We start from the raw sequence: 15,550 nt of genomic DNA, 5'->3' as shown, positions 1-15,550 counted from the left end.
GCATTTTTAAAGTGAGATGATGTATTGAAGCTTTGGTGGCGTATGTAATCATCCATTGAACCTTTTCTTTAATACATATATAGTCTTTCTGCACCCCGGCCTGGTTCTTGGCTCATTGGTGGCACAGGGTGAGGGATCGGTGTGGCTCTATACGAGCCAGACAGCGAGAGTCAAACAAAATAAACAATATCTTGAGGGGTGCTTTAACTGGGGAGTTAGGGGATGAACTCCCCATGTTAATGGTAGTTTTCAAATATATTGTTATAGTGCATTATCGTGACTAAAAAGGCCTTGCGAGATAATGCACCCACAAAAAAGGGAAACGTGTAACTACTGCCACCAGCCTGTTCAGAAGAGCATCCAAAGTAGCAAAAATGCTACTTAGAACAAAGAAAAGGAGATACAAAGTATCTCTTTAGCACCCCATGTAAGGTGGTGTTTTGTTTGTGCATTTGCAACACAAATGTCAAAAAGGAGGAGAGGCTGCACTGGTAGACCTCTGGGAAACGTAGGACACCCAACAGGACGCTGCAAAAAGGTTCCTAGGGGGCCCCTGGTAGCACACCACATAAAGTGGTAGACAGCCCTACAGATTAGGGGTGTATCGGCTACTTTTACTCCCTAAAAATAGGCAGATACTCCCAAAAAATAAAAATAGAGTAAAAATACTGCCAACAAAAAAAATGAAAACCGACAGGTAGAACCTTGTGTCCCTGTTTTCACTAACAGTTCCATGGATATGTTAGAACCAGTAGTGCACATAGTACAACAGCAAGAAACTACTATAACTGCCTGATCGAAAGAAGTAAACGTGTATCTGGTAATGTGCATGAATAACTAGGTGCAAAGAAATAATTACAAAAACATTTCCATTTTCCAGGTAAACATTTTTACGCGCTTATAAAAAATATATATATATATATATACTCCCATTGGGAATTGGGCTTACATTTTTACTCCCTAAAAATAATTTTTCTCCCAACTTTAAAAAAAGGGAGTAAAATACTCCCAACTCTCAAATTTTATCTAGAGCACTGGTGGTGGGTGCCGTCATAAAAAAACCATGGATGCCAAAACAAAAGCAGAGAAGTCTCCCCTCACTGGAACCTAGGAGGTCCAGTGTAAGTGAATGCAGGAGTTGAGTGGGAAAGTCTTGCTCGCCTTCAAAGTCAATGAAAGAAAATCCCAGTGAGTCCAGCAGAAGTGCTCGGAGACTCAGGCAAGATTTGCAAAAAGAATATCCCCTTAACACTCTCGGTAAAACCCATAGCAACCCCAAGTTGGACCCTGCAAGAGCAGACATGGGGCCCTTGCAGTTCATTTTGTTGTGTACTAGAAGATGGACCCCCTTCACTTTGCTAACCCCAGCACAAATCTATTATGCAAAATTAGTTTAAAAACAGAAATCTACATTGGGAAGGTATACTCAGCCGTTTCAAAATATGTACACTCCCCTTTAGAGGTCTACTTTTGGACATAAAACTGAAAAAATACGGCCTCAATTAGCAAATAAAGGAAGGAAAAAAGCAACATGAAACTAGGAGGCAAAGTTATCAGCAATAAGGGGGAAGAGGGTCAGGGTGCAGACAGGGCTGCGCATACGCTTGTGGTTCCATTTTGCTTGGCCTTACACGTTTGCTGAGGAATGCTCTAGTTCCCGTACCATATAAATGCGCGTTTAGGCATAGTAATTTACATTTAGGGATCCGGTGATTGGTCGTATACAATATCCCTCTTTATGAAAGTATTGTTATTCCATTAATTTTATTAGAAGTAGGCCCTGTTCCCATACAGAGTGAGAAACAAATAACTGAAAACTGCCTCCAGTCACTTGGTTAATTAAAGTAAGGAACGCAACATACACAAACCCATTAATAAATAACTTTACCTAAGGAAAGACACAACCCAAAAAAGCACAGGCATGGCTACATTTTGACTTAGCCCAAGGCTCAATAGTTATGCTCAATTCTGCATCACTGACTGATTCTACATTCTGCAGAGCATTCCAAGTAAATGTCGTCTTTGCAGTTTCGATTTTTGTGTTCACTGTGACACATCCCTTTTTTCAACTGGAGTGGAGAGCCCATTGTGCGTGGGATCTTACGGCATTTGACGTTTGTTTCATGCATGTTTTATTGTGGTGGACAACCTTACCTGCTGGAGTTTCAACCGAATCAAGCACACGTCTTCTTTCCTTCTCACCCTCCGCACTTTGAAACAGCTTTTGAATAGTACAAGAGTTATATAATGAACACGCACATTATGTTGACTACCTCACTCACCCCTCCACCCCATTCACTTCCTCTTGCTCACTTTGCTTCTCAGTGCAGAATTTGGGAGGTGCAATGCCACAAAAAGTAGGGAATATCACAAGTACTTAATAACATTGCTTTGATCATATCAAATAAAGTTCCTAACTGATCAAAACATCAGTTTAGAACTTGAACCCAAAACAGTATTTTGAACAAAATCAAATAGATCCATGCCTGCAGCTTCATCCACTGAAAGTTCGTTAGCAAGAATCCCACCAATTTTACTGAAGGCCGGCATCTGAAGTCCATACTTGTCCAATTCGGACTTCATATTGTTAATTTCTTCCTCTGTAAAAGAATACCAAAATACCAATCGATTAGGACACATCCAACCACAAAAAGGAAAGCACAATCCCCAATTATTGCATATAAAAGATAAAGAGAATCAGAGGTAGGGATGAGACCGATTCTAGTGACAGTCATACACCAGGAAAATAGATCAAGATGTGCCTAAACATGGTACCAGGATAGGTAGGCAATGGGAAAATGACCACCAACTCAAAAGCATCAACGTCTGCTTCTAAACGAATAGCATGTTCCAGAAAGGAATTTAAACTGTGCTGCAACCTAGCAGTGTTGGAGCTTGCTTTGTAGCAGCCAGGAGTATTTAGCTTCTGAAAAATCTATAGGTTGCCTTTAGACAAGCGACAGTCCAGAAAAAAGCACTTCATTCACCATGCTAGTAAGGCGAGCAAACGAGGGCATGGATGCAAGAGTAAACTTTTGTTTTGAGTGGCCTGGCTTCAGTGACAGCAAGTATTTGCTGAGTGGGAAGGGTATGCCCAAACTTGGGTCCAGAGCCTGCTGGGCCTAGAGACCCAAGCTACTCATCACTGAAGACGCCCAATGAGGCGGAAACATGTCTAGGGATGCTTGTGGTCTCATGCAGAAGGGATGAGACTAGCAGTTCAGGCAAGACTGCCCCTTTTGAGGTGGCACCAAGCCCTATTAGCATGCAGTCTTTCCCCTTCAGTAGTTGCTTGGCAGGCTGAAAAATGATGGTCTGGCGGGTTGCTCCGAGTGGTGCCCGTGGTTAAGATTAATTCTAAACATTCCAGCCATCACCTTTTTGTTTTGCGTATGCTTCATGAGTGAGGCAAGCGGTTCTGGACTTGGTCCTAGCCGGGATGGGGATCCAATGTAACTTGAGCATGTGGGGCAAATTGTCACATTTCCTACAGTCAGTGATGAGGCACGCTGCAGTGTGGTGGGCCACTTCAAGGGAGCCCAGGTGAGCAGCCAGGAGCCCTGCAAGGGGAGTTAGCCCCATCTATATGTGACAGATCTAGGGCCTGAACCACGTATCAGAAGACCTGGGGAGGGAAGACGAGCTTGACCTTCCAAGTACAGCTATCTGTACCAAGCTGTTTGAGCCTTTTTTGCGATGGGCTGCTGGAAGGATGGATTGCAATAAAAAATGTAAGCCTTGGGAATTTTGCTGAGTATGCAAAAGTAGGGTTGAACCTATCCAAGCACACTTTGCAGGAACATTGAGCTCAGGTTATAGTAATGGAAAACTGGTTTCAGCAGCAACGTTATGCCAATCAGCCCCCACACACGTTTGCACAAAGTTTGACCGCCACTGTTCATAAGGAACAGAAACCGTCACATGTTGGGCACAGTAATAAAAGCTTCAATACCTACGAATGAATGCTGAAACAGCAGGGTTGCCCCAAATAAAGTAAGCACGGAGTCTCGCATAGACCTGACAAGTAAGAATAGCGAGAGAAACCTGTAGTTCATTGGCGAGCAGGCCAAAACGGAAGCACCTGCTCCACAGCAACACATAAGTGCAATCAGTGACGCAATGAGACCCACAGGCAAGCCAGCTACTGTGTTAAAGGGGAGATTAAACAGAATGGTGTGGTAGTCCGCATTTGGAGGCATATAGTGGAGAATAATGCAAGGTGAGGAGGCAAGGATTAGAGAAACAAAAGTGAAAAGCAGCAAGAGGGGGGGGAGATCACAGAAGGAGGCAAGAGGGGGAACCGAGTGATAAATGAGGGAGGAGTGGTAATATGGAGCTATAAAGAGGTGGTCAAAAGCCCATCACTAAAGGGTAGAAGAGCGGAGGTGAAAAGAGCTGAGAAACTTGAAGGAGAAGCAGAGGTGACAAAGGCAAAGCTGAAAGGACGGAGAGAAGAATGAAGAGTAGGTTTGGAGGCAACAGTTGAGAGTAATAAGGAGGAGAAGGTAGGTAGAAGAGAAGAAGTAGGGGCAGCCAAGAGAAGAGGAGCAGCCAAACGAAGGGTGAGGAGGAGAAAAAAAGAGAAGGAACAGTGTGGCAACCTATCAAAATGGAAAGGAGATTGAGGCATGAGCCAGAGAGGAGAAAAGCAGTACTGTTAAAGAGATAAAAGGTATGCAAGGAGAACTGCAGCTGGAGAGGGGACTGGTTGAGACCCTCGAGTGACTCCTAGCTTTTTGACGGAGTAGTAAGCTAAGAGTATTCGATTGGGCATGAAAGTTATAAGCTGCACAACCACAGTGCCCACCACGATCCTACGAAGCAGGGATGTCCAACTCAAGGCCTGGAAATATTCTGCACAAACTCAACACAGTTCTCAAATAAAATGAACCGCCATGCCCCAGTGAACTTCAATCCTAAACATTCCACATACTGGCACTTACTAACTCAACATCAACAAATACCAATAGAAAACAAGAAAACACTTGGAGAAAATCCTGCAGTACATCCGACCTCTACCTGCTCAAGGTACTCCATCCTACATGCAGACGACTGAGCACTACTGCCAAGGCAAACTACTACCAAAAACACTATAGCCAAGGAAAACAATGAAAGAAAGGCCCTCTTCAAAAGCCAACAAGCAATGCATCCCTCCTCTGCCTGTTAGGCAAGAATTGATGTAGTAACACTGAGACTGCACAACACTCTGGTATTAGGTAACCCATCTTTTGGTATAGGGCTGTACTACACAAGGTGGTAGTGTGCCCGAGCAGCCAGGCCCATCTCAAGAGGGGTAAATGTGAGCTGCAGAGCTGTAGCAATGAAATCCGCAAATACAAGTAGCCAAATAACACTTATACTCAAGGTTTCTGTTATTACTTAACAACAATTTTTAAATAAGTGTTCTTTAAAAAGGGCAAGATAGGTAACAATCAAATATACTTTAAAATACATGTCCAGAATAAGCATAGGTTTAGTGGATACCCTTTTGAGATGCTTTTTACACACTTCCTACACCCAGAGGTGACTTCATTCACAAGGACAGTAATGGCATTTATATATCACTAATACACTTTGCAGATTCTGCATTTGCCGAAAGGAAGGGTTAAAGGAAGGAAAAAGGTTAGACAGGTTCTCAGTGCATGCAAGTATACATGCATCTTCCAATGAAGTCTAGACAAATCCTTTCCCAGCAATAACAGTCTAAAAACAAGCTATCACCTCTGAGGGACAGAAAATAAAGTCAATGGACTAGAAGAGTCTGCAAGGAGCCAGGACAGCCAAGGTCAATTCGAGCACAGTCTATGGAGCCGAGGTACTTCGTAGTTAATAAAAGTCTTGTACAAAGTTAGAGAGTTTTGTACAAATCACTTGTAGGGTCACAAGCTGTTACACTTGTGGAAAGAGTTGAAATCCACTAACAAAAGTAGCCACTGCAAGTGTCAACTGAGGAGCAAAGCTAAAGACACTGAGGTAAGTACCCCAAGTCTGAACAGTAACTCTGGTTTGAAGAAGGGTGGTCAAGCTGGATTATGTCCTGTTGCAGCGATGCAGATGCTGGGTTCCTGAGCCTCAGTCGTGGGAATAAGAGGGAGGATGTCTGGAGGACTCCTGCGGCAGCAACTTGGAGGTCGTCAGCAGCTACGGGCTCTTTTCGTATCAGCAGCACTTCACGGTTTCAGCGCACGGTAAACCGCACCACTGTGGATCTTGGACACCGGTTGGGCTTCTTTCACTCCTTGAGTTCTGCACTCTGGTGAGGGGACACAAGCTCTGGTCGTCCTGCTTCTGGAGGGTCCTTAGGAGACTCCTGGAGCTTCTGGCCAAATTGCAGACATTGCACTGGACTACAGATTTCTCGACCCCTGGCACTTGGTTCCTGCAGCAGCAAAGAAGTACAGCCAGTCGGGGGAGATGGTCCACTGGAGTTCGTCACAGGGTTAGTTGGTCCCACTAACCCAAGGGAAGAAGTCATCAGAGCTTCTCTTGTTGATCAGAAAAAGGAGTTTCAGCACAGCAGCAGGGCTTCACCAAGCAATTCAAAAGGTCCAGGGGAATGCAGCAAACTTTGTTCACGGTTTCTTCATCGGGCGTTCTTCCCAGTGGTCTCTCCCATTCATGCACAGCCCAGGCTATCACTCTAACAGCAGGGTGGCTTGTCCTGAAAGGACACCCAGCCAGTCAATCAGGACGGGTTGTATTCAGGCACTCCTAGAGGTAAAGCACATGGGAGTTTTGGGAACCTCCCTCACTTCCTGCCCTTCCAGACACACTGGAGCCAGAGGCGGGTTTCAGGACTGAAGCCCACCAGAGGCAAAACGAAGAAAGGTCTCAAACCTGGCTTGGCGTGCAGATTAAAACCCAAGAAAGACCTCACAAACAGAAAATGGCGAAAAAAGAAGACTTGTGCCATTTTGACAAAATAGTCACCCATGGGCATTATACTGCAGCTGAGGGTTCAGCCTGCAGTAGAAAAGCTGAATGGTAGGAAAATTAAACCACTGCCACCAGCCATTTAAAGTAGTGAGGGTAACATACAAAATGCTACATGAATAGGTAGGATTAGGGGCTACTAGGTAACCCCCTAGCACTCCACATAAAATGGTGTGCGCTGGACCTACAAAGAGAAAAGGTAGGTAAAGTCAATTTCACTTTACTATTCTTTGGAACAGTAGTTCACACAAGAAAAGGTATTTAAAACTTATGAGAAATCCAAAGGATTTCTCTGACACTGCACTGAAGGTGCTGGGTGTCACCATACAAAAGGTAGATGCCTATGGAATTTGTCAGACTTCAAAAACAAAACAAAACGCAATCCAAATCAGGTCAAAATACAAGAGTGAGAAAAAGGTCCCACTCACTCCAGGGTTAAAATTAAAAAGTCCTAAAGCCCAGCCAAAGAGTCAGGGGTCTCGAAGGTTGAAGGGAATTCACACAGAAATGAGAATGCTCCCTAACAATGCCCGACCCACCAATACCACTCTCCATAGAAAAATCCTCAGCAATCAACTTTCTTCATCAACAAAGTCAGCATGATCCGCCAACAGATCATAACTGACAGCACACCACATACACCATCACGCAAAATCGCAACTACCCGGATAACTTTCAACACTCACTATGGAAGAACTCACTACCGCCCTAGCATCCCCCTCAAGACCCCCATGTACGCGGACAACATCCCCACTGCCTCAGTACTTCAGACCCTGACGACTGATGCCATCCTCCCTGACCTGGCAAACATCAACAGCTCCCTAATTAAGGGACTTTCTCCTCGAAGTAACCCTCCCACTTCTGAAGAAACCAACACTGGACTACCTCAGCAACTACCACGCCATCAACCATCTTCCTTTCCTAGGTAAAATCCTTGAAGAAAATATACTAGCCACTCAACTCCAACACCTCGAAGCCAGAAAAACTCCTTCGTCCCTACCAATCTGGCTTCAGGCCCAGAAGCAGCAGACAAGGTTACCATCAAGGAGACCAAAAGATGTCCTTATGATATGATATGGCATTTATAATGCGCCTGTACACAAGTGTTTCAAGGCACAAAGCGGCAAGGGAGGGGGGAAAGTGATCACGCAAGTGCATGGGAAGGGGGGAAAGTGCAGGGACAGGAGGAGACAGTGCAGTACATGGGATAATACAATAAATAAACAATAAGTAAAAGTATGGCCAGCAGGTGGCAAGTGCAAGGGTATGTGCAGACAAAAAAGTCTCCCAAGTGCAGGGGTTGCCAGGAAGGCAGTTCAGGACTGTGACTGGCTGGGGAGGGGACCTGGCCCCGAGATCAGAGGGTGGCCAGGCAAACCAGTGCAGTTTCAGTAACAGCCAGGAAGTCAGCAGGACAGAGGAGGAGAAAAAGCAGAAGCAAAGAGAAAGGGTTTGAGGTGCTTCCGGAACCGGAGATGATTCTCCTCAAGTTTCAGGGAGGCAGGGAGGCTGTTCCAGAGGGAGGCCCCAGCCGAAGAAAGAGACCTACCACCAATTTGTTGCTTGGAGAAGCGACTGACATTGAGGGAGTTGGAGGCGGATGAGCAAAGAGCTTGAGAAGGAAGATATTTAGGGAGAGAGTTGAAGGTATTGAGGCCCCCCCCAGAAGGCCTTATGGACAATGCAGAGGGTCTTTAACTTAATCCTCGCAGCCACTGGGAGCCAATGCAGAGATTTCAGTCCTGGAGAGATACGATCCCTGGGCTTGAGGCCAAGGACAAGTCTCGCAGTCCTGTTCTGGATGAGTTGCCGAGGGCAGAGACTAGAGGCAGGCAGATTTGTAAAGAGGCTGTTGCAATAGTCCAGCCTAGAGAGAACTAGAGCTCTGGCTAGAGACAGCAAGGTTCTGGGGGAAGGAGAGGAAAGGAAGAATACCTCTGAGGAGGTGCAGCTTGTAGTGGGGCTTCTTCGAGACGTCAGATGTAAGGAGAGAAGGAGAGTGTGGAGTCGAAGATGACCCCGAGGTTTTTAGCCTCACGGTTGGGAGCAGGAAGAAGGCAAAGAGGCCAGCCAGAGAATGACAGGAAAGGAGGGAGCCGGTGTGTTTACTGGCATTAAGGCAGAGATCATTGGTGGCACACCACTCGTGGATGGCGGACAGACAGTCAGAGATGAGAGAGGGAGAAGAGGTGGCTGAGGGTAGCCTGAAAATGTGCTGAGTGTCATCCGCAGAACACTGGAAGTTGGGGCAGAGCGCGACAATGCGGTGGGCAAGAAGTGGCAGGTATTGGTTGAACACCCAGGGAGAGAGGTTAGACCCCAAGAGTTTGCCCAGGAAAGGAGTGATGGAAATTGGGCGATAGTTAGCCATGCAGGACAGGTCGGCAGAGGGTTTCTTAACAAGAGGGTGCACAAGGGAGTGCTTCAGGGAGAGAAGGGGACTCCAGTGGCGAAGGAGTGGTTGCAGATGTCGGCCAGGGCAGGAGCCAGGGAGTCAATGTGGTCCTTGGTGGTTTTGGAGGAACAGGGATGAACCTGTTTTGACAAGACTTTCATAGATCGGACTTGTCTAGAAACATTGTCGGGGGAGAACAGGGGAAAGGCAGAGAAGGAGGGAGGAGAGGTGGCCAAAGAAGGGCCAGAGGAAGAGCAGGGAGTACAGGGAGGAGGGGGAGAGGAGGAGAGAGAGGACAGGATGTCCCGAGTTGTAGAGATGAAATGAGAAGCTAGTGCCGTGCAGAGGGCCTGGGAAAGGACAGGAGAGGTAGTGACTCAGGCAGGATTGTCCAGTTCCTTGCAGATTTTAAAGAGTTCAGCTGAGTTTCCTCAATGATGGCCCATCCTTGCCTCTAGGTTTTCCCCGACTTCTCAGGAGCATGGACACAGTAGACCACAAGAAACTCACTGTGAATCTACATCGCTGCATGGGGATCAGAAAGCTCGTCCTCGGCCGATTCAAATCCTAACTATTTAAATCACCACAAGTTTGTACAAAGGGATTCCTCCAGATCAACTCAACCCATCACCTGAGTCCTGCAAGGATCCATCCTCTTCCCCCATGATTATCAATCTTTATACATGAAACCGCTCTGTACCCTCCTCTCTCCACAAACGTCCACTTCAGAAATACGCAGGTGACATGCAGCTTTACCGCAATATATCCTCCACCGAAGTCATACAGAAGCTCAAGGCCTGCCTCACATTGATCCAGTCATGGATGTCCAGTGCTTATCTGAAGCTCAACCCCTCCCAAGACGGAATTCCTAATTCTAACCAACAATAATGAACATCCCGACAACCAGACCTGAATGCACAGGGCTTCATACCCCAGCTGGCTACCTGCGCCAAGTCCGTTGGGTTTGGCATCAACAGACACCTCCACTTCTAACAGCACACACAAGGAAGATAAACTGCTAGGTATTAACTTTCTCTCCTACAGACAAATCAAGCCTGTCATCCAAAAAAACAAGTTAAGATCTGCTGTCCAAGCATTAGTTCTCTCCCACCTAGATAATGGCAATGCCCTTTTTGTAAGGCATTCCACCGACTACCCCGGCACCCCCAGGATGTGTCCTGCATGCTGAAGCACTTTTTGACATCACCATGACATCTATCGAACTGCACTGGCTCCTGCTGCAAGCCCATATCATCGTCCAAACCCTACTGCATTATCTACAAGGCTGACACCATGAAAGCCCAAAGTCACCTCCAGATGCCTACACTCCGCCAGAAATAATGACATGTGCAGGCTTTAACTCTGCTGGTGCAGGAACGAAATCAGAAGACAGTCAGCAGACTTGCCTCTTCACGTCTACAGTTCATGAAGGAGCTCAAAATCGTCCGCTTCAAGGAATGGCACCCCCACCCTATCAGAGAATGGGTGATCTGCTTGCTAGTGTTTCCTCCCGTGGTTGCTTAAAGATCCCTTGCTTGCAAATTTCCCACCCTCCCCAGTTAGCTCCCTTGTTTCTCCGCTTCTTTCACCAGGTTCTTACCCCTATGATTGTAAAGAGCTCAGTTTCTCTGAAGCTAGGTTGACACTCCATAATACCATAATAATTCAAAGCAGAGTTAGATTACATTTAAATAACAGAACTTTTCTGCATTTCTCCGTGTTGTGCGTGCAATGTACAACAGGTGGCATTTACCAGTGCCGAGAGGAGCATTTTAAAATCAGACAAATGAATCCAACCCAGAGTGTTTTCACAGATTTAACCCGACATGGGATTTGTTAAAGAATACAACTTCCACATTTCCAGGATTTATAATTTGTGACCTGTGCAAGCCATAGATATTTTGTATTTGTATATTTTCAAGAGAGATTGGGTGAAAGTAGAAAAGATGCAATCTCACTTATGAATGTTTAAGTGAGAGGAACTCAAATTAGATACACCCAATCTTAGGGAATTGGGGGATAGTTTGTCCCTTCAGAAAATGCTAATTTTAGATTGATATGTTGTAGATAAATCAGCTTTGTGTTTTCTAAATCGATCGCAAAGCTTCCATAAACAGCAGCCTGTGGATTGGGATGAAACCCACCCGAGCTTGCATGTCATTTACACGTATATGCTAGAACCCAATCATACCACATTGTACACAGCAGCATTTAGCGAATGGGAAATATCTAGCAGATTTATTTTTCTGTGTAACCTTGCTCTATTACTAATACTGGTTTATTGGTAAAGTATTTTTGAAAATCTTTTGTTTGTAAAAAAGTTCATTTTATATACATGTTATGCAAAGGATTTAAAAGCACTGGCCAATAAGCAGTGTGTAAGGAATTGTGAACTGCATTGTGCCATATACAAATGGAATTTGGAAATGTTCCGACATATACTTAATTGTTTCTTGGAACGAATTACGTGTGTGTCAGACAGTGAGAATTTCACAGGCAGGTTGATTTTATTCTGTAAACAGGCTGCCTAGGTTTATGTATTTATAATGGGTTTTGGCTACTTCTCCAGCATAAAATTAGGGTGGCCACCTTTGAATTGAAATAATTTTAAATAAAAATGAAACATAGATTCCTAATCAAGCCGGGTTCTTGTCCCAGAATGGTGGGGGTGATTGTGTACTATACTGTTTTAAATTAGAGATTGCCACTTGGTGAAGAATAACCATAATACACCAATATATCTTAACAAGTATTGTGTTGTATAAAGTATAAAAAAAGCATGATATCCTGACGTCTACGAATGCAAAGCAAGAGACTACAAAAGATAATAAGTGCACAGGACTTAAATGCCCAAAGTCTAAGCTACATTTTGTTTCCCTACAAGGAAGGTGGTGTCTAGAAGGGAGAACTAAGGACCACGATCCTAAAGAAAAGCTCCTGTGTCCTTGAAGCATGTAACTATTTCCCCATGAAATGGTGAGGGCTTAACTTTTACTTCATTATACGGACATGTGGTATGTCATGAAAAAAATACGGAGGGGCAAGGCTTGGCTGGGTGCATAGACAGATGTGCCAGATATCTGATCTGGCACCTGAACTGGCTTTGGGTCCAGCTCGCCATGCATGGTGAGGCTATTCACCAACTTGAGTGTACTTGGAGGAATACTTTACCACTGCCTCTGAAGGGTCACCCCCTGGCCCGGCCCAAAGACGCAGAGATGCGAAGGCCAGCAAACTGGGAGTTATCGCTCCAGTTACAGCAAAAGCGTATCAGTGGATTGGGTCATTTGAAAGCCCTCTATTAGAATATAATGGGACAACTTTGTACAAAGTGTCCACCCTCTTTCAATGCAGTTCCCATAATCCTTACCCATCAGTAAGTCAGTTAGGTGCAGGGCAGAGCATAGTCTTAAGGGGGTTAAAAAGTGGGAAGCAACGTTTCCTCAATCATACCTCAAAGGCATACCTAGCATTGCACCTGTCCAGCATCCTACAGCACAAAGTGTCAGTAATTGCGTTCCTCTTGTCCACCCAGCCACAGCTTGCAGGTTTACAGTTCAGCCCAGTCTCTGGAAACGAGCCACTCCACATGTGGCTGAGGTATTAAAGTATCACTCGAGGCTCACAAAAGGGTTTCCTAGGTGGAACAACTATGTGCTCATCACCTAGGTATAGACAGATGCTTTCAGATCTCCAGGCATGTGCTTCGAACAACCACATGGCAGAGTTGCAAAGGACCCCCACCCTTATGGCGTGCCCCGCAGCCTAGATAATATGGCAGACATTTGTGGATGTGCTGCAATAACTGGCACCTTATAACAGTACAGGTGGGGCAATGCAAAGTAGAGCCCAGTGATTTCTTAAGCCGCATAGGCCAGGGCCTCAAGCTGCCAACCAGGAGAGTGCCATAAGGTTTTAGTATGAGGGGGATTTTTCGAGTTTCAGGAGGGGACATTCCCAGAGTGCATGCTTTGACCCATCCTGAAGTTTGCCTCATTAGACTTGATCCAGTCGTGAAGGCCAGTGGGTTGCATTTGGTTGGGTGCAGCTCTCACAAGGGGTTCAATGTGTCAGAGTAGTTATGGATTGTTCAATAAAGTATTCAATATTTTGCAAAAAGGACTTGGATTGGGCAAACAACTTTGAAGCTGTTCCAAAGTTTGGCAGTGATGCTGGAGAAGGCACTAAACACCATGGTGCCTTTTTCTAATGGACTATGGAATGGTTAGGCGTATGTTGCAGCTGAAATTTAATGGCAACCTCAGATGGTAAGGGGTGATGTGTCCCTTTCACATGAATTAGACGCCATAGCTTTGAAGGACTCACTTCAGTGATGTCAAACGAGCCTTGACGTGTATGTATGTCTTGACTGGTACCCAGAAGAGAATTGTTAGCCAGGTGTGCTAAGCCATCTACCTTGACCAGTGGGAAGCTATCACAAATATGCTTAAGCCCCTACTCTGCCTTGATCCAGGCATACTGCAATATAAATTCTTAGTCTGCAAATCTGTTTCTCCTCTTTTTTACCACTAGATCATTTATTTAAGTTAAATAAAATCGGGAGAATCCGAGCACCCCAGTTGTCTCTTATGTTGGAGTAGCTAATGTTAATTCTTGTACCTTTGGTTCCGCCCTTTCCAATAGCAATACTAATCAAAGTCCCAGAATAGAGTAATGAACATTACTGTAGAAGCTGCTCATACACGAAATGGGAGAACAAGACCCCAGTGGAAAAGTTACAAATGGCTGTCAAGGACCCTTCTTCCCACTTCTAAACAGGCTATGTCCAACCCTGCTGCAACACGTTAAGGTCTAGCCACCATTCGACTTTACTTTCACATTAGTAACTTTGGTAAAGAGGCAGGAACCATAGCAGGAAACCTTTAGAGTACATCACTGCACAGGAGAGAACCTAGAAATGTGTACAGCATTTTCAACAAAAAACGATTGTGCTGAAAAAATAGGAAGTGCATGGATTAATGCTAGTTAGGAATACAATAAGCATTCATTACACTATAGACCCTCTCGCTAAGAAAGCATTCAATGTATGACCCATCTTGGCAAACTACACAAATGACAGTTATGGAAAGGCACCCATCAACACTGTGAAAACCCCCGCCCCCCCATCGACGTCCCTCAAAACGTAAAAATAGGAGCAGTACAGGCCTGACCATCTGACGCTCTTTAGATTTGCAGAAAATTCCCAAATTGTGCCCTTTCCTGCAGATAACTTCTCTATATAATCCAATGATCCTTCCAGGCTCTCACTGATATCAGGATAATACACACATGGTAATGCTGTATGTTATTTTAGGTCTTTGGATATCAACAACTTAAACTGAACAACATTGCCAATAAAAAAGAATGTAGTTCTTTAATTAGCAGAATTTAACTGTAATAACTATATAGATTGAATTGCTGGAATATTCCAGCACAATTCTTAGGAGAAACTGGATTTCTTTTTAAAAACCGTACTATTTACTGTACATTCTGCAAGGAAACTAGTAATATATTGTAATACTTCGGATGGAAAGACTGCAGGGCACAAGAACATCTCTTCAAAGCAAATTATTCATGTCCCAGTCAGAAGCATTGCAGCTCCAATAGAAACAGCGCTTGGGTTGATAGCTGCACTTACGCAACACGCTGAAGCAGTGCCTGATGAAGCATATCACTACCACTCTGGGATAAAAAGTCATTTTAAAACATGTATCAAGAAAATAAACTTACTATGCACATAGGCTAGATTGCTAATTTAAAAAATGAGCTGTTAAAAATTTTAAAATCTGCTAATCTATTCATTCAGTATGGGCCTAGAAGCAGTTCATTAAAAAAGTACACATTTGAGAGAGAAAATAAGCAGCTGAAATAAGGTTCTATTTTTCACAACAAAAACGTATACATTCTTGAAATGTGGCCCTCCCGAGCCATGCACGGGTCAGATGGCATTGCAGCTGTGTGAAGGTCCTGAAGATAAAAATAAAGGATAGTACAATTATTTGTACGCTATGCAGAGGCTACGACTCATGTTCCAAGACTATGTCCAGTGGGATTGATACACATACTGTGTAAATAGAATAAGTAAGCCACTCTCCAAACGGAGTGTACTCAAGCCATTGCTCTGGGGTACTGTGGTGGGGGGGGGGGGGTAAACACTGCAGCCCTTGCCCTAGGCACAGTTACTCCAATAAAGGAATGGCATCTGGGGTATTGGCCCAAGGC

The 15,550-nt window shown here is 44.7% G+C and overlaps 1 protein-coding gene across 2 annotated transcripts in view; it reads right to left on the bottom strand.

Annotated features, from left to right (window-relative positions):
* The window catches only part of IQGAP3 (IQ motif containing GTPase activating protein 3), a 1,503,259-nt gene that overhangs the window by 1,414,488 nt on the left and 73,221 nt on the right, over positions 1-15,550 (bottom strand). For both annotated transcript variants that reach the window (XM_069607146.1, XM_069607147.1), the window contains exon 7: positions 2,487-2,600. In XM_069607146.1, coding sequence (XP_069463247.1) covers positions 2,487-2,600 — 114 coding nt within the window. The remainder of the gene's footprint in view (positions 1-2,486; positions 2,601-15,550) is intronic.

The sequence above is a fragment of the Ambystoma mexicanum genome, chromosome 1p (assembly GCF_040938575.1).
Source record: "Ambystoma mexicanum isolate Mex_15411 chromosome 1p, UKY_AmexF1_1, whole genome shotgun sequence".
Lineage (NCBI taxonomy): Eukaryota > Metazoa > Chordata > Amphibia > Caudata > Ambystomatidae > Ambystoma > Ambystoma mexicanum.
The sequence above is the reverse complement of the archived record's forward strand: the minus strand, read 5'-3'. Positions and strand labels throughout refer to the sequence as shown.